The 20576-nt window shown below is 37.0% G+C and overlaps 4 protein-coding genes across 6 annotated transcripts; 1 reads left to right on the top strand and 3 right to left on the bottom strand.

Moving 5' to 3' along the window:
- Window positions 1–947: 947 nt before the first annotated feature.
- LOC112786558 (E3 ubiquitin-protein ligase RING1-like) lies at window positions 948–1904 on the bottom strand. The gene has a single exon (XM_025829928.1). It carries the CDS (start codon window positions 1902–1904, stop codon window positions 948–950), a length of 957 nt encoding a protein of 318 aa, XP_025685713.1.
- A 1577-nt stretch (window positions 1905–3481) lies between these two features.
- LOC112786767 (glucan endo-1,3-beta-glucosidase 8) lies at window positions 3482–6445 on the top strand. 2 transcript variants are annotated; one of them, XM_072229390.1, is made up of 4 exons: window positions 3620–3830; window positions 4374–4638; window positions 5132–5797; window positions 5896–6445. In XM_072229390.1, exons 2-4 carry the CDS (start codon window positions 4436–4438, stop codon window positions 6335–6337), a joined length of 1311 nt encoding a protein of 436 aa, XP_072085491.1. In that variant the 5' UTR covers window positions 3620–3830; window positions 4374–4435; the 3' UTR covers window positions 6338–6445. The 2 variants fall into 2 exon arrangements, with proteins under 2 accessions (XP_025685932.1, XP_072085491.1); XM_025830147.3 differs by having other exon boundaries at window positions 3482–4638.
- LOC112786768 (NADPH-dependent aldehyde reductase-like protein, chloroplastic) lies at window positions 6365–14365 on the bottom strand. Its single transcript, XM_025830148.3, has 2 exons — window positions 13397–14365; window positions 6365–6522 (listed from the first exon to the last, which is right to left on the bottom strand). The coding sequence occupies exon 1, from the start codon at window positions 14274–14276 to the stop codon at window positions 13434–13436; it is 843 nt and encodes a 280-aa protein (XP_025685933.1). The 5' UTR covers window positions 14277–14365; the 3' UTR covers window positions 6365–6522; window positions 13397–13433.
- A 51-nt stretch (window positions 14366–14416) lies between these two features.
- LOC112786766 (pentatricopeptide repeat-containing protein At4g13650) lies at window positions 14417–20015 on the bottom strand. Of its 2 annotated transcripts, none has more exons than XM_025830144.2 (5): window positions 19715–20015; window positions 19060–19235; window positions 18132–18549; window positions 14846–18039; window positions 14417–14764 (listed from the first exon to the last, which is right to left on the bottom strand). In XM_025830144.2, the coding sequence occupies exons 3-4, from the start codon at window positions 18246–18248 to the stop codon at window positions 14944–14946; spliced, it is 3213 nt and encodes a 1070-aa protein (XP_025685929.1). In that variant the 5' UTR covers window positions 18249–18549; window positions 19060–19235; window positions 19715–20015; the 3' UTR covers window positions 14417–14764; window positions 14846–14943. The 2 variants fall into 2 exon arrangements, with proteins under 2 accessions (XP_025685929.1, XP_025685930.1); XM_025830145.2 differs by having other exon boundaries at window positions 18467–18549; window positions 19715–19993.
- Window positions 20016–20576: the final 561 nt, after the last annotated feature.

The following is a 20576-nucleotide window of genomic DNA, read 5'->3' as shown; positions in this document are numbered from 1 at the left end:
ATTCATATGAAGGTGGAAACATAACTATACGCAAGTCAACCAAGAAAATATTGTAACTATATGGTTTAATTTTGCATTATATAACATAAGTATATATTATTTTTAAATTATAAATTCATGGATCAATTAATCGCCACAAACATAAGTGAATTATTGATTTATTTGTATAAAAATATATTAAATCATATAAAAAAATTAATTAATAATTTTATATAAAAATATTTGTATATAAATTTTTATTATTTTATTTTATGAGTTTTTCCTACTAGTACTTTGGTATTTGTTAAAAATAAAAAGTATATTTTTTTTAGAAAATAATAAAAACTCAGGATGTCAAAAATAATAAATATAAAAAAAAATTTATCTAAAAAAAAGTTTTCTTTTATATTTTTAATGGTATTATTATCGAAATTTTTAAACAAAATAAACAAGTTATTCTCCAATATAATAGAAAGATAAATTAGTTCTTAATATTTTTATAAAATAAAAAATTATAAAAAAATACACACAAAAATATTACAAATATCATACAATTGCTTTCATTTATTTTTAAATTGTTAAGCAAAAATAATCCACAAAAATAAGGTAGGAAATTAATGCTACCAAAATTAGGTCTAAATAATGAAATTAAACATTCAAAAATGAAATTATATACATAATTGAAAAGAACATTAAACTCCACTAAGCAAAATAACCTAACACATATATATTAAAAAAAAAAAGGATTATACTACGTGTATACCAAAATCAGTTACCAAAGTCAGCCACCAATATAAAATACATGTTGGAATACAAATACATATTGAAAATAAATTAAATCATACATGTATAAATACATTAGTAGCTGATTTTAGTGACTGATTTTGGTGTACAAATAGCATTTTCCTAAAAAAATTAACAAGAGCTTATATACAAGTTTTGGCATAGGAGACAGAGGAAGTGCATGATCAAGGTGGTGGAAGAAAATTATTAAAGGATTGCAGCATTGGAAACCAGTTCCTTCTTGATCCTGTGACAAGCTCACTATTTTGATTCCCATCGTTTCTATCTTCCAAATTAGTCTCAGCTGTGAAATCCTCAAAAGGCATCTGAAACCTACAAACAGGGCATGAACTATGAGGTTTAAGCCATGAGATTATGCAGTCACCATGAAATTTATGGAGACATGGCATCTCCTTTGCTTCATTTCCAATCTCAATCTCTTCCAAACAAACCATGCACTGTAAAATCTCTTCATTGATAATCACACTCGGTAATGCTTCTATTGCCGCCTTCTTTGTTGGCGGGTTCACAACACTCCCATATCCACTTCCTCCGTTCTGTGCCAACTGCTGCAGCAACAAATCAAATCCTGATCCCACCAGAAACTCATGGAAGGATCCAATGCTCGTTCCCTCATTTTGATTGCTTGTTGTTGTATGATGATTCATGTTCGGAACTCGAAAAATCAAGGCTCCGTCCGTAAACGGATCAATGACAACCATGTTGCTGGCGTCTATACTTCTACTGCGAGTACTACGATTATTATTATCAAAGCTCCTAACATGAAGACCTCGAAAGAGATGCATTACATAACTAGTCGATCCTCTTCTCGTCGGCATAAGTTCGTTCTCCGTCTCGTCTTCGCCGGCCGGAGGGGTGGCGCCGCCGCCGGGGGGAATAAGAGGGCTAATTGCACCCATCAAGCCTAGAAATATTGGAGCATAAAGTATGAACATCCAAGTAGACCTTAAATCAATAGAATTATCACTTTGATCCCTTATGTTATCCATTATTATCTCAGCAAATTCTGTGTCACAAATGGGGCACTTGTTATCAGCTTCAGTAATTGGATTCACCATTTCTGAGCATATGTTACACCACTGTACCCCATTCATATTATTATTGTTATTATCATTCTCCATAACCCTTTTTTGAACATAACTTCTAAGCAATAATCCTTTCTAATTACTCCTAGTGCATAATAATAACCCTTTTTTCAATGAAGGTTACATGTAGAATTTAAAAGAAATCTTGTTAAGGAGGAAATTGTTAACCTTGTACAGGTATCACAGATTATGTCCAGAATCTCCGTTACACTACAAAGTTTTTAGTTTGGTTTCTTTTAGGTAGTTAATTTCCACCCTTCATTCCATGTTCTATATTATGTATTTTTAAGGTTAAATTTGAACAAGATTATTCTTTCTTTGTGACATACTAATTTTTTTTTCCGTTTAGTTAATACTAGTATCTAATAAAGAAGTCCAAGGATATGAAAATTGGAGTTATTTAAAGTTAAATCAACTAATTATATGAGAAAATTTGGATGGCACTCCAAATAGGTTCATCCCAACTATTCCTAAGGGTTTCTTTCCTAGAATGTGAAGGCATGCATATGTTGCTTTTTTTTTTTATTTTACCAAAAATAAAAAAACTCGAAGCCGCGACTTTTAAGTAAGTATGAAGAGACTATGCCGATTGAGATATAGTTCGTTGGTACAAAGGCATATATTATTGTATTTGGAAGAACTTAATTTTTATATTTCATATTTTTGTATGATGCAATTAAATAGAAGTATACCTTATCTCACTTCAAAGTTATAGCTAATTTTTTTTTAAAAAATATTATAGACACAATAAAAATTAATCAGTAAATTATTTATTATATATTTGTGTATAAATATATGTATTATATAATTATTTTTAATATATATTTTATATTTTAACATATATTTGATATGAATAGCTGATTTGATGAATAATTTTTTATATATATTTAATATAGTTGGTTTTTTTAATACAACTTTTAAAAATATGAATTATATTTTACCTAAAAAATAAGTTAGTCAAAAAGAGGATAGGACAAATAACATTCCCTGAATTACACACAAAGAATGAATTTTAGAATAAACTAAAATATAATTTTAATTTAAAAATTACAGCGGGAATTAACCTGATATTATTGAAAAGGTAACATTTCTTAGAATTTCTCATTTTCTGATGGTGAGGTGGAATTCGATGCAATCACCGACCATCTGACTCCAAAGATTTACACTTTACACCCTTATTTATTGGTAAACAGCAACACATTCATGTGGAAGCCGACACTCTACACTCTCCCCATCAATTCTATTATCCATTATTATTTTCACTCGTTTAAGATGGCAAAATCTATTTGAATAACATATTAATTCGTTCAATGATTATTTATTTATGATTAAAATTTATAAGCAGTTATTTTTATATAAAATTGATAATTAAAAATTATTAAATAATTTAATATATTTAATTAATTATTATCTAATAATTTTTAACTATCAATCTCATGTAAATGGACGTGATTCTTTATTTTTATTTATTTATATATTTCACGTGAAATTAATAGTTAAAAGTAATTAACTGATTTGACTAAATTTTTATCTAACGACTTGACTAAATTTTTATCTAACGGTTCTCAACTATCAACTTTACGTGAAGTACGAATCAAAGAGGAGACAAGCCAGAACCTCGACCCACTCTTCTTTGTGTAAATTCTAAAACTCAGAAGCCATCGCTTTCAATTTCAAGAAACCAAACCCCAGCTTCACGGGGGGAAGAACATGGCCATGATATCAACAACACACGCTTTCTTTTTCTTTCTACCTTCCATTTTTCTCCATCTTCACTAAGCAAAGCAAAACACACTTCATTCTTTTCTTTTCTTTTTCTCCTTCAATTATTCGTGATTCCCACTTCCATTAATTTCACAAACTAATATATAGCTGCTTGTTATAAGTTTCAGCTTTTATCAGATCGTCTCATTTCTACTTTTACTTCTTCATTCATTCCTCAGTCCACTGCAAAAAAACAAGGTTCTATTATAACTAACAGAAAATAAAATGAAAAGATTGTATCTTTATTTCTGGGTTTATATTATTATTTTTATTATTATTAGTCTCTTGAGCGTTCCACGTTTGTCGCTGTTAAGTAGAAATAGGCCAATAGAGTAAACAAATAATAAGTAATTAATTAAAATTACCAAAAGAGAAAGTTCCTTTCTTTTTAATTCTTAACTCATATATTTGACGAATTCCTTATTAATTCTCATTCAGTTCATCGTGGGGTTGTAAAGTGTGCTAAAGTTTCGCGTATCATTAGTAAAACGGTTACTTTTATTTTCTTTTTCCTTCTTCCTCTTCTTCTACATATCTAAACATATATAAGGAAAGTTTTCAATACTTGGCATCCTATTTTAACTTCTTATTATTAAACAGTTAATTTTTTCTTGTATTTACAAAATACCTGTTGTTTTATTATTATTATAATGGGGAGGAAATGGTTTGAGAGATGGGTTATGGTAGAAGCAGTTGTTGAAGTGATTAGTATAATTATTATGATGAGTTGGTGTGTGGAAGGGGTTGGAGTGAATTGGGGAACACAAGCTACACAGCAATTGAGAGCAGACACAGTGGTGCAGATGATGAAGGACAATGGAATAGAGAAAGTGAAACTGTTTGATGCAGATGGAAGAATCATGAGTGCACTTGCTGGGTCTGGGATTGAAGTTATGGTTGCCATTCCCAATGACCAGCTTGCTGCCATGACTAGCTATGATCGAGCTGTTCAGTGGGTCAGAAAGAATGTTACCAGTTACAACTTCAAGGGTGGAGTTAACATCAAGTCAGTTCATTATTTCCTTTTAATTTGTATCTATGAATTATTAACAATTGCAAGTCCGAGTAGTACATGAAGTTAGTCCCACATTAAAAAAAACGAGTTTATAAGATGAGAAATCCTTTGAGTTGGATGTGATATTTTTTTTATCTCATCTTATGTTCTCTCGAAATGTTGATTCTAATGCTACTTCTCTATCTTCTAATTACATCTTGGTAGTAGTATTAGTATTAGTATTCTTTTGTTTTAAAGCATCTCTTCAAAAGTTTAGAAAAGCTAATATTTTGCAAAATGGTTTATTTTTACAACAAAGGTGATTAACTTCTTTTCTTTCTTTGCTTTTGATCTAATCTTCATCTTCCACTTCATTTCTCCAACATACAAACTTTTCTGAATCATCCTATAATAATAATTTGATCATCACTAATCATATACTTTTTGAATTAAAAGAGTTTACAAGCATTAAGTGACCATAATATTTATGCATATTGTACTACAGATATGTAGCAGTTGGGAACGAACCATTCTTGAAATCATACAACAATTCATTCTTGAATGTGACATTGCCTGCCCTACAGAACATACAAAATGCCCTTAATGAAGCTGGGATGGGGGAGAAGATAAAGGCCACAGTGCCCTTAAATGCTGACGTGTACCAATCCCCACAGAACAACCCTGTTCCATCGGCAGGAACTTTTAGGCCTGACATATCAGATCTCATGACACAAATAGTGCAATTCTTGCACAACAACAATGCACCATTCACCGTTAACATCTACCCATTCTTGAGTCTCTATGGCAATGATGATTTCCCTTTTGACTATGCCTTCTTTGATGGGGTATCAAACCCCATAAACGACAATGGGGTTCTTTACACCAATGTCTTTGATGCAAATTTTGACACCTTGGTTTCTGCTCTCAAAGGGGTTGGGTATGGTGACGTGGCAATCTTGGTTGGAGAAGTAGGGTGGCCCACAGATGGAGACAAGAATGCCAACGTGGCCAATGCTGTAAGGTTCTATAATGGACTTCTTCCAAGGATTTCATCAAGTAAAGGTACACCTCTAAGACCAGGGCACCTTCAAGTTTATCTCTTTGGCCTTATTGATGAGGATGCTAAGAGCATTGCTCCTGGCAACTTTGAGCGTCATTGGGGAATATTCCGGTATTGACTTAAATCTTTGATCATTTCACAGCTGTTTTGATGTGAAGTTGATAGTTAAAAATAATTAGATGATTTAACATGTTTGACCAAATTGACAGGTACGATGGACAACCTAAGTTCCCAATGGATCTTTCTGGTCAAGGTCAAAACAAAATATTAGTGGGTGCTAAGAATGTGATATACTTGGACCCAAAATGGTGCATGTTCAATCCAGATGCCACGGATCTTAGCAAACTAGCTGATAATATAAACTATGCTTGCACATTTGCGGATTGCACTGCATTGGGATATGGTTCTTCATGCAACAATCTTGATGCTAATGGGAATGCCTCATATGCATTTAATATGTACTACCAAGCGCAAAATCAGAACGACATGGCTTGCAATTTTGAAGGCTTAGCCCAAATTACTATGAAGAATATTTCTACTCCCACTTGCGACTTTATTATTCAGATAAACCCTTCATCATCTTCTTCTTTGACACCCTCATCAGCAGTAGCTTTCTTATTTATTGCATTAGCCATGATTCTATTTTTTTAGGCATATATTGTTAACAAGAGATGCAGATTTGTTCTCTTAATAAAGAATTTTGTAGATCTGATGAGTATTGTGCCTTTGATGGCTTTCAAAAGTCAGAAATTTCCCATACATTTGACTTCTGAGTTCGTGAACTATTTTAATTTCACTCCTCACATGTCTTGGAACTGCTTTGTGTGGAAGCCACTCTATTTCATAACAAAAGAAAAAGAAAGATATGGGAAAATTAGCATTTAGGAGCATACACAAGATTTAATTAACAAAAACAAAAATTTTAGTTAAACAATTCAACCAGAAAAATAAGGTGGAGACTCAGGTGCATAACTGAGAGTTGTTAGATGATAATTTAGTCAAACATGTCAAATTATTTAACGACTCTTAACTATCAACTTCACGTGAAGTTAACCTGAGTTTCCATTGAAAAATAAAAGAAAATCTCTCACTCGTCACACCTCACACCTCACATGGCGCGGAAAAATCACATGGGATCACACAATACACTACCCAGGTGAAAACACACTCGTGTGGCGAGTAGTTTAGGAAATTCATTCTTTTAAATTGTTGAAATGGAATTATGTTACTAAAAAGAATAAATTACATCAAAAGTTTTATAAACCTTTTTAAATGAAAATTATGGAGAAGGACCAAAATACAATTATATCCTCAATATTTTACCTCAAATTGTTAATAATCCTAACCTAAAACTTTAAGAAGCCTAATTCCTAAATTCAAGAAACCTAAATTCTCAATATTTCATGGCAGACATGATAGATAATAGGACCCAATAATTATTTGATCTATGTAGCTGATCCTATCTAGTGGGATAAGTATTCTTTGTTGTTCTTCAATCAGTGATCAAATTTAACAATTGGTGCAAATTTACCTTCTTTTATGAAATGATTTAGCTCATGATTATTATTAGTGAAATTTTTATTTTAATAAATATATAACAAATCCATTGTCAAAGATTCTAAAGTTTTTCACAACAAAGGTTATGCACGAATAATAGAGGTAATTGTGGTTTCATCAAAATTGGAGAGAGAGCAAGAATTGGCAATTGAAAGAATATGTTAGAAAAGGTGAGAACCTGAGGGAAGTATGAGAAGAAGTGAAAGAGTTTCAGAGTTTTGGAAGAACAAAAACTCTATTTTGATTTCTCAATTAAGAAATCGGTGTAAATTAAACGAAAGTGACTAGTTGTTTTAGGGTTTAGTGGGAGTACGTACTCCGTACTATGTACAATTTTGAAAATTGAAGATGAGCAGTGGAGTGAGCGGGGAAGAGACTTTGAGGGTGAAACACGGTGAGGCAGCCGGTAATATCGGCGGAAGAGATAAGGGGGAGAGCGGGAGAGGGATTGCATCAGGGGAAAAGGAGGATCATATTTCGGGAGGGGTTTCTAAGCCTTTGAAGGTTTCTTTCAGGGACAAAGTTGTGGGTTCCAAGATTGCTAAAGCTTTTTCACTTGTTGAAACTTTATCGGGAGATAACATTGCGGTAGTTTCTGGGAAGCAATGAGATCTCTTGCCACCGAGTGTCACGTTTACCCAAGAAGCTAAGAATTGCTTGGCAGAACCTTATAAGGATGCTATAGTGATTAAGGTGCTAGGTAAACATTATAGCTACACTGCATTGTCTCATAAACTCCGAACGGTATGGAGGATTAAGGGAGGTTTTGATTTATTGGACGTGGGATTTGACTACTTTCTTGTGAAGTTTGATGTAGCTGAGGAGCGAGAAAAGGTTCTCTTAGGAGGTCCGTGGATGATCGAGAGAAATTATGTGGCTGTGAAGCTTTGGGATCAAGAGTTTAGATCAAGTGAAAACTGTTTTGGAGCAACTTTAGTGTGGATTAGAATTTTCGGATTACCAATTTGGTGCTACCAAGAAGATGCAATGCTCCGTGTTGCGGCTGCAGTTGGCATTCCCATTAAGGTTGATTTGGCAACAAAATTAGCTGAAAGAGGACGATATGCTCGAGCCTGTGTTCAGATAGATTTAGGATTGCCAGTGACTAAGAAGATTCTTGTTGAAGGTGTTGAATATGAGGTTGAATATGAAAGTCTTCACCTTATTTGTGGCTCATGTCTCAAGTTTGGTCATGATATGAAGGTGTGCAAGACTGACAGCAATGCAGGAGGAGGAACTAATACCAAGGTGATCAGCGATGTAGCAAAGCAGCCAGAAAGCTCAAATTCAAAAAATCCAGTACATGTAGAAAAGGCAAGTTTTCATTTTGGCAAGAATCTTGGAGATGAGACTGTAAATGTTACTGTCCCGGATTTGGTGGAGAGTGATTTGCATGCTGTTCATGTAGACCATGCACAACATGAGGATTTGGAAGGTTGGACTCAAGTGATTAGGAAAGGAAAGTATAAAATGGGTCAAAAGCCTTCTCTTAGCACCCATCAGGTCCAACCAAAAGTAAAGAAGACTCCTAACAAGGCTACCAATACTTGGACAAGGCCTAATCACCAACGTACAACACATGCAACTGGATCCAAAGTAAAATTAAGCAGGGGCATCAATATTGGAAAACCGGTTAGTGTGGCTTCTTCGGGGACCCGGCACAATGTTCATCATCAGCAGCAAGGTGAGACAACAAATGGCACTGTGCGAAAGCGTCCTCGCCCAAACTCTTTGCAGAATTCACCAGTAGATAAGGATGGAGCATCGACGGCGGGTATGGTACAAGTTTCGACGGAGAAATTTGGGCTGCAACTTGAGAGTCCATTAAAGGCAGGATCGTCGAAGACAGGGACATCATGTTGAGTCTCGAGTTTGTTATTGGAGCTCTCTTTTTGCTGTTTTTATGGATAGTTTCAATATCATAGCCTGGAATGTGAGGGGTGCGTCTAACAAGATGGCCCGTGTGCATTGCAAAAATTTGGTGAGAATATATAAACCATCTTTCTTCTTTCTCTTTGAGACTCATACCATGTTTAATAATTTGAAGAATTTTTGGGATAAGTTGGGTTTTCATTGTGTTGGTATTGAGGAAGCAGTAGGACACAGGGGTGGCATTTGGTTTCTATCTTCTATTGCTATTGCTTCTTGTGTGGTTATTGATCAAATTGACCAATGTATCACAGTAAAAGTGAGTGTGGGTAACTTAGTTTGGCTTTGTAGTGCAGTATATGGGAGTCCTCAATTCGAAAAAAGATGTATGCTTTGGGATCATTTGCGTTCTATTAATTCAGGCCATACTAGACCATGGATGGCCGTTGGTGATTTTAATGAGATTGTGGCACCAGATGAGAGTACAGGTGCTTATTTTTCTTCTCACAGAGCTAGTCTATTAACTACTACTCTAGATGACTGTGAGCTCTTTGATCTTAAAGTGACTGGTAGGAGATATACTTGGTATAGAGCAGTTCAGGCTGGCAGGGACTTGGCTAAAAGGTTGGATAGAGCTATAGTTAATGAGGCGTGGATGACAATGTTTCCTGAGGGTTATTCTGAAATTCTTACCAGGCTTCATTCTGATCATTGTCCTATTTTAGTTCGTTGTCATGGTAGCCCCAGAGTGAAAGGCTCACGTCCTTTTAGGTTCCAAGCTGCGTGGGCAACACATCCTTCTTATAAACATGTTATTAGTAAGGCTTGGAATCAAGAGTTTGGAAGTGTTACCGAAAGGCTTAAGATGGTTCAACAGGCTTCTTTGGACTTCAACTCAAAGATTTTTGGAAATATTTTTGTGCGAAAAAATAAGCTGGAATATCAGATTGATCAGATTCAACGACGTTTGGAGGTTACCGATGTGTTATCTCTGAGAATTAAAGAAGCTGAACTGAGGGAAGATTACAATAGGCTTTTGTTGCAAGAGGAACTTTTTTGGTACCAGAAATCTAGAGAGCAGTGGGTCAAGTATGGGGATAGAAACACTAAATTCTTTCATCTTCAGACTTTGGTACGTAGAAACCATAATAGAGTACATGGATTATATGTTAGAGATGGGTCTTGGTCTACTGATCCAGATATTCTCCAGGAAGAAGCTCTCTCTTTTTACAAGAATCTCTTTGGTACAACGGAAGAGGTTGAGGTTGATTGTTTATTGGATGTTCCGATGCCCACTCTAAGTACTGAGGCTTGTGCTAGGTTAATTGACCCTGTCTCTTTTGCGGAAGTCAAGTCAGCAGTATTCAGTATGAGCCCTTTTAAGGCTCCTGGTCCAGATGGCTTTCAAGCTTATTTTTTTAAAGAATATTGGGAGATAGTAGGCACTGAGATTTGGAATATTGTCCGGAGCGCTTTTTTGGGAGAGTTCTTAAATCCTAGCATCATGGAAACTCTGATTGTGCTTATTCCTAAAATTGATAACCCTACCTTTATGAAGGATTTCAGGCCTATTAGCTTGTGTAATGTTGTTTATAAAATTATCACAAAAGTATTGACTAACCGACTTCGGCCTTTTCTTCCAGATATTGTTAGTCCTTTACAAGGAGGTTTTATTCCGGGTCGTGGTGCTCCTGATAATATTATTGTGGCCCAAGAAATTCTGAATTTCATGAAGCATACAAAATCCAAGAAAGGTACTCTTGCTTTTAAAATTGATCTTGAAAAAGCTTATGATAGGGTGGATTGGAGGTTTTTGGAGAGTACTCTCATTGCTTTTGGTTTTCCTATCATCACTGTTAATTTGATTATGACTTGTGTCCGTGCATCATCTCTTTCTATTATGTGGAATGGGAATAGATTGGATAGTTTTGCTCCTAGAAGGGGGCTTAGACAGGGCGATCCAATGTCTCCTTACTTATTTGTGCTTTGTATGGAAAGACTTGCTTGCTATATATCTCATAAGGTGGTCGAGGGTGTGTGGAAACCAGTTTCTGTCACTAGGGGTGGCCCAAAATTTTCTCATTTGATGTTTGCAGATGATCTCTTACTCTTCTGTCAGGCTACAAAGAGTCAGGTCCAAATGGTCATGCATTCTCTTAACATTTTTTGCAAGGCATCTGGCATGAAAGTGAATCTTGAAAAGTCTAAAGCTTTTTGTTCTAAAAATGTGACTGCTCGTAGAAGAGATATTTTTACTAGTGTTTCTTCAATACGTTTTGCTTTGGACTTAGGAAGATATCTTGGAGTTAACCTTAATCATTCTCGTACCAGTAGGGCTTCTTTTCATTCGGTGATTGAAAAGGTGAGGGGAAGATTAGCTAATTGGAAAGGAAGGCTTCTAAATAAAGCAGGGAGACTTTGCCTGATCAATTCTGTTGCAGCATCCATTCCTGTCTATCATATGCATGTATCTTTTTTTCCAAATTGGGTTTGCGATAAATTATCTTCTATGATGAGACAGTTCCTTTGGAAGGGTCAAGTTGATGGTAAAGGTCTTTCTCTTGTTAATTGGAGGACCGTGATCACTCCAAAAAAATTTGGTGGCCTGGGTGTTAGAGATCCTGCATGTGTTAATATATCTTTACTTGGTAAATTGGTGTGGCAACTTTTTCATTGTCAGGACAAGCCTTGGGTTGCTCTATTGAGGGCGAAGTATATGAGGAATGAGGGAGTTTTAGATGGCCCTGTCCCTTGCAATGCTTCTCATGTTTGGAAGAGTATCTCAAAGGCTTTTGGTGCTCTTAAGGATGCCTTCTCTTGGTGCGTTGGGTCACTTGATCAATCTTTTTGGTTTGACAATTGGAGTATTGAGGGTCCAATTGCTCAAGATGTCCCTTTTGTACATATATCTGACTCTGATTTAACCATTAGAGACGTTTGGAAAGATGGTCAATGGAATCTCCATGATATTTTCTCTATCATTCTAGAAGATGTCAAACAGCGTTTGAATGCTTATAATCCAGATTTGAATGCTGGAGAGAGTTCGGGTTGGTCGTGGGGTGTGGCATCTTCTAGACTTTACTCAGCTAGGAGTGGGTATAGTTGGCTAGCCAAAAGAAAGTTTGACTGGAATGAGCATGATAATTGGTTGTGGATATGGCGACTGCATATTCCTGAGAAGTACAAGTTCTTGATTTGGCTCAGTCTTCATAATGCTATTCCTACGGCAGAGTTTCGTTTGGGTCGTGGTTTAGCTTTATCTAGCACCTGTCAACGATGTCAGAATGGTTCTGAATCAATTCTTCATTGTCTTCGGGAGTGCCCTAGTGCCAAGGAGGTCTGGAACCTTTTAGGCCTGTATTCAGATAACTCGAATTTACATGATTGGCTCTATAGAGGTGCAAGGAGTGAAAATATTTTTCTTCTCTTTTCGACCATCTGGTGGATTTGGAGAAGCAGGAACCATGACTTATTTAATATAGATGATTCATGGAGTGCTAGTAAAGTGGTGAGTTTGATTCGTAGTTCAGTAAGGGAGTTTCACACTATTTTTGCTATGCATCAATCTCTGTCTCCTCCTTCACTTTGTTTGCATTGGATTCCACCTCCAGTTTATTCTGTTAAATTGAATTGTGATGCTAGTTGGTTTGCTCCTTCTTGCTATGCTAGTTTTGGTTGTATCATTCGCAATCCTGATGGATGTTGGTTGAAAGGTTGCACTGGGAAAGTCGAAGTGTGCAGTGTTCTTTTTGCTGAATTATATGCAATTTGGAGAGGCTTACTTCTTGCTTGGGAGAGTGGATTTCGTGAGGTTATTTGTGAAACAGACTGTTTAGAAGCTCTTTTCTTGGTAAACCAAAGAATGCTTGGTAAGGATATTCCGGAATGGGATTTGGCAAAACATATACAGGAGGTTATGAATTGGAATTGGAGAGTCTCTATTCTTTTAATTCAGAGGACTGCAAATAGTGTTGCAGATTGTATGGCTAAAGCAGCTGCTTCTGTGGCGGACATTCACTCGAATTGGAGCCAACCATGGAGTGAGCTTCAACATCTAATAGATTTAGATATGACCCTAGCCAATTAATTTGGTTTTGTCTCTTTTTTTCTTTCTTTTCTATTTAGTCACCAAAAAAAAATTAAGTGCTGGTGTAAATAACATGATACAAAATCCATATGCCTTAAGTTTTCACTTGACAGAGCAACAGAACAATTGAAATTGACAGGTCAGCATAACGGACTGATAACCAACTATAACAAACCGTAACTGTCATCATAACTAACCTTGGTGAAAGGCATAAGGACCAAAGCCATAACCGTTTTACACGTAACCGCCGTTGACTCGAATAACCTGACCGTTGACCCATTCGCCAGCATCAGAGGCCAGAAACCCAACCAGAGGAGCCACATCCTTGGTCTCCCCAAGTCTCTGCATCGGCGACTCCTCAATCAGCTTCTGAACCTGCTCCTCCGTCCTGCTACTGAAGAACAACTCCGTCGCGATCGGCCCCGGCGCCACGCAATTCGCGGTGATCCCGGTCCCCTTCAGCTCCTTCGCCAGGATCTTCGTCATCGCCTCCACTGCCGCCTTTGAGGCCGTGTACGCGCCAAACCCCGGCCTTAGTGCCGCCACCTGCGACGAAGACAACAGTATGATCCGCCCCCCGCCGCCGCGTTTCAGCCGGTTCGCCGCCTCCCGCGCGCACAGGAAGGCGCCCCTGGCGTTCACGGCGAAGACATGGTCGAAGCTCTCGTCGGAGGTGTCGGCGATGGAGGGCTGCTTGGGATCTAGGGTTCCGGCGGAGTTGACGAGGATGTGAACCGGCAAGTTGAAGGCGTTCTCGGCGGAGTCGAAGAGGTGCCGGACCTGAGTGGGGTCGGAGATGTCAGCGCGGACTACGATGGCTTGCGGGAGCGCAGAGGAGGCGGACGTAGCGTTGATTTGGGCGGCGAGTGAGTCGGCTGGGGAGGAGTTGGAAGAGGAGTAGTTGAGTACGAGTCGGGCTCCGAGTGAAGAGAGGTGGAGGGCGATTTGACGACCGATTCCACGTGAGGAGCCAGTCACTATAGCCACCCTATCTTGCAGTGGAAGAGGAAACGGAAGAGTTTGGGTTTGTGTGGAAGAAGAAGTAGTACCGCCCTGTCCCTGTGCTGGTGAAGCCATGGCTCCTTTGCAGTGTTTGGACTTTGGACTTTCGATTGCTTTTCTTTTTGTCTAATTTCGATTGCTTTAAATCAAATCAATTCCATGCTTCAATTATTTAACTAAATTGTAATTCCATATCTCCCCTTTCTATTTCAATATGATAAAACAACTAAATTTATACCATGATTGTTAAATTAAATGGATCAATTTACAGTAATACTATAGTGGTTGCCTACTATAGTAACAAGTTTTACAATTTTACAAGTTGAAATTCACATTTGGCTTCAAACAAATTTGTACAAGATGATTTATATGAACAATTTAATGAGTCTTCTCATGAGGCATGAAGCTTGCTCTACTTATATTCCATCACTATCCATCTGTGTGTACTGTTACAATCGCTAAGGAGCAATTTAATTTTAGGTTTCCATAGTTCCATGATCCTTTTCCCTTCACACCCTACAGCCTTGGATCATACACATCTCATAGGATACCCTGTTAACTACCTGTAAAGTAGAGAACATATAAATAATGAATTTTTTTCTCATGAAAGGTAAAATGTGTAGCTCAAAAAGATATAGCCTTACCACAGATTTGGGAGAAATGCTAAGATTATTATGTGAATCTTTTCATAAGCAGTTTGCATAACGAAAATCCAGAATGTTCATTTCGTTGACCATCTTCCTTACCAATAATCTTTACACGAACAAACACCACCTTCAAAATGATGAAAGCGATAAGCATCTCTTACAATAATAGCACGATTCGTTGTCACGGAAACATACTTAATCCAGCTGTGGCAATCGCCACAAACACGTAGGTTTTTGAAAACCCGGATGGGAGTGGAGCTAGACAAACTAAGCAATCCAAAAGCAATAGCCAGTTTTTCACTGTGAATAATTTGCGTTGGATCCCTTTGACCTCGCTCTGCCTCACTCAAAAGGTTATTGTGTTGCGACACATAACCGATTTGAGCCGCCTGTTCATTCAGATCTCTGAGATACTCGTATATCATATCCGCACGAGGGTGTTTCTGATCACCAACAAAAAATGCATGAACTGAATTGTTAACCTCTATCCAACTTCGACCAGGCTCCTTCTTGACCCCCCTATCTTTCATAATTTGCCTTGTCCGATCCCTACAACCCCATTTTCCAGTCACTGCGTACATATTTGAAAGCAGAACATATGTTGCTGAATCTTTGGGTTCCAGTTCTAGAAGATGTCTTGCAGCAAACTCTCCAATATCAATATTCTTATGAACAATACATGCACTTAGAAGGGTCCTCCAGATCATTGCATCTGGTTGAATTGGCATCTCCTCTATAAATCTCCTTGCACGACTTAAAAGACCAGACCGCCCAAGAAGATCCACGATACATGCATAATGTTCAGGCTTTGGAATTAAATTGTGTACTTCACTCATTGATTTGAAGTAGCTAATTCCCTCATCCACCAAACCCACATGGCTACATGCAGACAAAACTCCAACGAAGGTAACATGATTTGGCAATACACCAAGCTGTTTCATATCCTCAAAAAGGCTTAGAGCTTCAAATCCTTTGCCATGTTGAGAATAAGCTGTAATTATAGCATTCCAAGAAACCTCATTCTTTTCATTCATTTCAAAGAACTGCCTCTTAGCATCATCAATGCTACCACATTTTGAATATAACGTGATTAAAACATTAGAAACCTCGCTTTCTGAATCATAACCAGTTTTTTTAATCATGGCATGAATCTGCTTCCCTAGTTTAACATTAGTAACATTGGCAGCAGCACTAACTGCAGAGCCAAATGTGAATGAATTGATTTCCTGTCCAGCTTTATTCATCTGAGCAAATAGTTTCAGTGCTTCTTCGTAATATCCACTTCGTGAAAAACCTGACACCAATGAGTTCCATGATATATTGTCTTTGGCAAATATTTTATCGAAAGCAATATATGCTTCTCGTACTTTCCCACACCTAGCATAAAGACTAACAAGTGCATTACCAATTGAAAGATCATCAGAATAACCAGAGACACATGATTGTGCATGAATCTGCCGTCCTTGATCAAGTGCTTGGATACCTGCACATGCACTAATTGCACTTGCAAATCCTATATTATCAGATTGAATCCCTTGATCTTGCATTTCTTCAAAGAGGTTAAGAGCTTCAGTAAACATACCATGCTGTGCATAACCAGCAATCATGGCTGTCCATGAAACAACATCTTTCTCTTTTATTCTCCTAAGGATTTTCAAGGCAGTAACTAGTTCTCCATGTTTAGCATACATGTCAATAAGGACGCTTGAAACATATACATTGAACTGAAAGCCAGTTTTAAGCACTTGAGTATGAATCTGTTCTCCTAGATCAAGGGCTCCCAACGAGGTGCAAGTCCTCAAAATACTTGGATATGTAAACTGATTAGGTACAATGCCTTCCATCTGCATCTGTGTAAATATTTGAGCTGAATCAGTTAGATTGTCTAACTGACCATAAGCCACGAGCATCATATTCCACAGCACCACATTTTCTGATTCTGTTGTCAGGAAAAAATCATGGGCAGTTTCTATATCCGAGCATTTAACATAAAGATCAAGAAGTGAACCTTCCAGGATTATGTCTGACGACATTCCTGCCTTTATTACATATGAGTGGAGTTGTCTTCCTTTCAGAATATCTCTGACTGATGCACAGGCACTCAAAAGACTTGCAACTGTGACACAGTCTGGCTTGAGGCTATCGAGATGCATTTTCTTAAACAACTTTAAAGCCCTGTCACCATATCCTTGTTGAGCTAGACCTGAGATGAGTGAATTATATGAAACTCCATCCCTCTCTAACATTGTATTGAAAATCTGTTCCGCAGATATCAAATTCCCCAATCGAGAATACAACGTCACAAGGGCATTGCAGACATATATTTCCTTCGAGAATCCCTGCTTCAGAGCAAGGCTATGGAGCTGCTCTCCAAAATAAAAAAATCCTATTTTTGTACAGGCACTTAGAACACTCGAAAATATATACGGGGTAAGGCAGAATCCTGATGTATGCATCTGGCAAAAAAGATGAATGGCTTCTTGTTCATAGCCACATTGCGATAAACCAGAGATCATAGCAACCCAAGAAACACTATCCTTCTTCTGTATATCATCAAAGACCTTCCTAGCAGAATTTACAAAGTTGTTCTTAAAATATAAATCAATCAGAGGGTTACATATCCATGGACTGGTTTCATAACCATGAGTTATGGTCCTGGCATGTATTTGCTCCACATAATAGAAAGGAACATCAGCACTACATGCCCTCAAAACCCCTGCAAAAGTCTTCTCGTCAGGCTTCGCCTCTTCCTTCATCATTTGCTGAAACAAACTTAGAACGTGACAATTAAATTTCTCCACAACAAATCTATGAATAATCTTATTCCAACAAGACAGAGGTCTAACACGCATATCTTCAAAAACCTTGACTGCACCTTTCAAATCACCAAATTTGAGATACAAATCGATCAGCCGATCACACAACACCTGCTCTGAATAAAAACCCATCTTTAGAATTTTCCCGTGAAGCTTCAAACCATCAGAAAATGATCCATAATTAATACATCCTTCTAACAACCACAGAAAGGTTTGTGAATTTGCACGAAGGCCACGTTCTTCCATGAGATGCAAGAAGTCAAATCCCTCCGAACCCGCTTCTTCACCTTTCCTCTCAGGAAGTTCATCATAGCCATTCACATAGCTCACTACAGTGTTGTTGAAGGCAGCTAAACTCACTGCTCCGCTTAGTAGCTACATATAGAAACTTAAAAGACATCAACTTTTCAACATAAAAGAGCATGATTATAACCAAGCGCAGAACTTTTTGGTTGAAATAGCATTACCTTACAGTTCTTTGGAATGGGGTTGGGGCAAAATTGATGCATACATTTCCTCGGGAAAGAATAGGATTTGGGGCATGTGAAGAAGAACCCTCGGAGAGAGAGGGGGGAAGGAAGCATAGATTATTGGTGGGTTAGCATCTAATAATTCCTCTAAACATCACCCTCACTGATAACAAAATCCACACAAGGCTCTAACCACTTTGAATTTCAACATGCTTCCAAAAGAAATGAAAAAACTCATCCTGAATTCTCATTCCATATCGCACTCCAAACTCTATGCTAAAAAGTTTAATGCAATGGGGCACCAAACAATAATGATAAGGCCTTGCACTTACTGAGCCACCATCGGCGGGAACCTCCAGCACAACCTCCTAGCTTAACCAGAATCTTGTGTTCCAAACACAGCTTATTGCCAGCGCTGAAATTGGAAGACAGAGATTATTCTGTGAAGATGAGAAGAACCCTATCTTTAATTATTCTGGGACCTAAATTTGCTTTTTTTTTTTTAAGGAAAATTTTGGTAATCGGCAACTCCTGTTTTTTAAGAAAAGCATGATATTATTTCAGAATTCACCTTTTCAAAAAATTGGATAAATAAAAAATTTCTTCTAATCTAGTCAACAACAATTTTGGAGAAAGGTGAAAAATGGTTTTGGTGTTGTAAAAACCAAATCAGTGATCAAATCGGTTAAACTACTGGGTCACTAGATTACTGGTTCAACTTATTACTGGTTACAAGTTGAACTGTTGGTTCAGTCCTACATAAATAAAAAATACAAAATAATAAGAAAACTTAAAATTCAGATCACATGTTAAAAAGATTGGTATAACTAGAGATATAATTATTCAAATTGAAATGAACTGTAATGGTTGTTCAGTAATAAATTTATAACTAGGAGGAATGTAGTGCATCAATTACTATACAAACCTCTGCATTGGGGAATACTGTTTCACCACTACTGGTCATATCAGTGAGATACATGAAAATAGTTGCAAGATGGTGTCCACCTCGAGCTATATTAACTTTGTCAGGGAAGTAGTCATAATGTGGATCATATTTCTGCCCATGCTCATACCTCAATACTTGAATGTCTTCTCCATTTCCTGAAAATTAATAAAAATATTACAAGAAACTAATCAATACTTAACTGCTTTAGTATAACAATGTCCTCTAATGAAATCATTTAAATGATCATACAAATACAGGTTCATTCCCCTATGAAATCCTAGCTTGCAAGTGAACAATGATATTGTCTTATGATGATGATTGGCAGTCAAAGGTTAATTTTGTTTTCTAACAAAATCCTGTCTATTTTTTTTTCCATATGACTACTCAATTGCTCTAAATTGTCCCATAAATTATGATTTGGACCTAATTAACCAGTCTGTTAAATGTTGCAAAGTTTCATTCCAAAGGTGAAAATATTAGCATAGAGCAATCTAGATTTTAGCTTTGCTGCCCTCTATTAATGAACTTCCTTCTGGTAATTACTAATTACAGATTAATATACAATAAAGCTCAGCTAGAAGAGAAAGGAAACAGATTCATATATAAACCAAAATAAAAAAAATGTAAAGCTCACCCCTTGCAACCTAGCTCAGCTTCGACAATGCAACAGAAGCAAGAGGCGGAGTCAGAGAAGGCCAGAAGCAGAGAAGACGAGAAGGCGGGTGCGCAAGAACTGCGGGTGCGGAGACAAGGCAGAGCTGCTGATGAGAGGCACGGAGACGCGGCCGGTGAATGAGAGGCCGCTGCTACTTTGACATTGTGTGTCTGTGCTTTGGTGTGAGATGATTGAGGTTAGGGATGGGGATGGGGGGAGTCTTGGCCTCTTGGGTTTCAGAGGAAACAGAAAAACAATAAAGATAACATTGAACCGGTCCGATTTTTCAAAGCCGGATGGGTCACCGGTTTTTATTAACAAAAAATGTACCAGTTCAAACCGGGTTGCACCGGTTTTGAAGAGCCTCCGATCCAATTACTAGTTCAGACCAGTCAGGTGCCCGGTTTATGGTCTAACCAGACAAGTCGGTCTGGTTTTTACAAGTCTTCGACATTTATTTCCGTTAGACAATATAGTGTCCCTCCATTAGTCTGTTATTGTGGAACGTTGATTCTCACATGTAGCTGTTAAGTGTTTATATGTGCGAGTAAGGGTGTTTATGGTTTGGTTAATCTAAAAATCAAACCAGTTTTTTGGTTAACCAAAAATATAGTATTGGTTAATTAACCAAATTGATTTTACATGATGAAATCGGTTATTAACCGGTTAGTGAAATTTAAAATCGGTTTTTAATCGATTAGTGAAATTCAAAATCGGTTTTTAATCGGTTATTAAAGTAAAAACCAATTTTTAAAAAATAATCGGTTTTTATAGAAAAAACCGGTTTTTATACTAAAAAATTGGTTTTTATACCATAAAATTGGTTTTTTTTTTTTGTGAC

This window comes from Arachis hypogaea, chromosome 20 (genome assembly GCF_003086295.3).
Source record: "Arachis hypogaea cultivar Tifrunner chromosome 20, arahy.Tifrunner.gnm2.J5K5, whole genome shotgun sequence".
In the NCBI taxonomy this organism is placed as follows: Eukaryota; Viridiplantae; Streptophyta; class Magnoliopsida; order Fabales; family Fabaceae; genus Arachis; species Arachis hypogaea.
The sequence above is the reverse complement of the archived record's forward strand: the minus strand, read 5'-3'. Positions and strand labels throughout refer to the sequence as shown.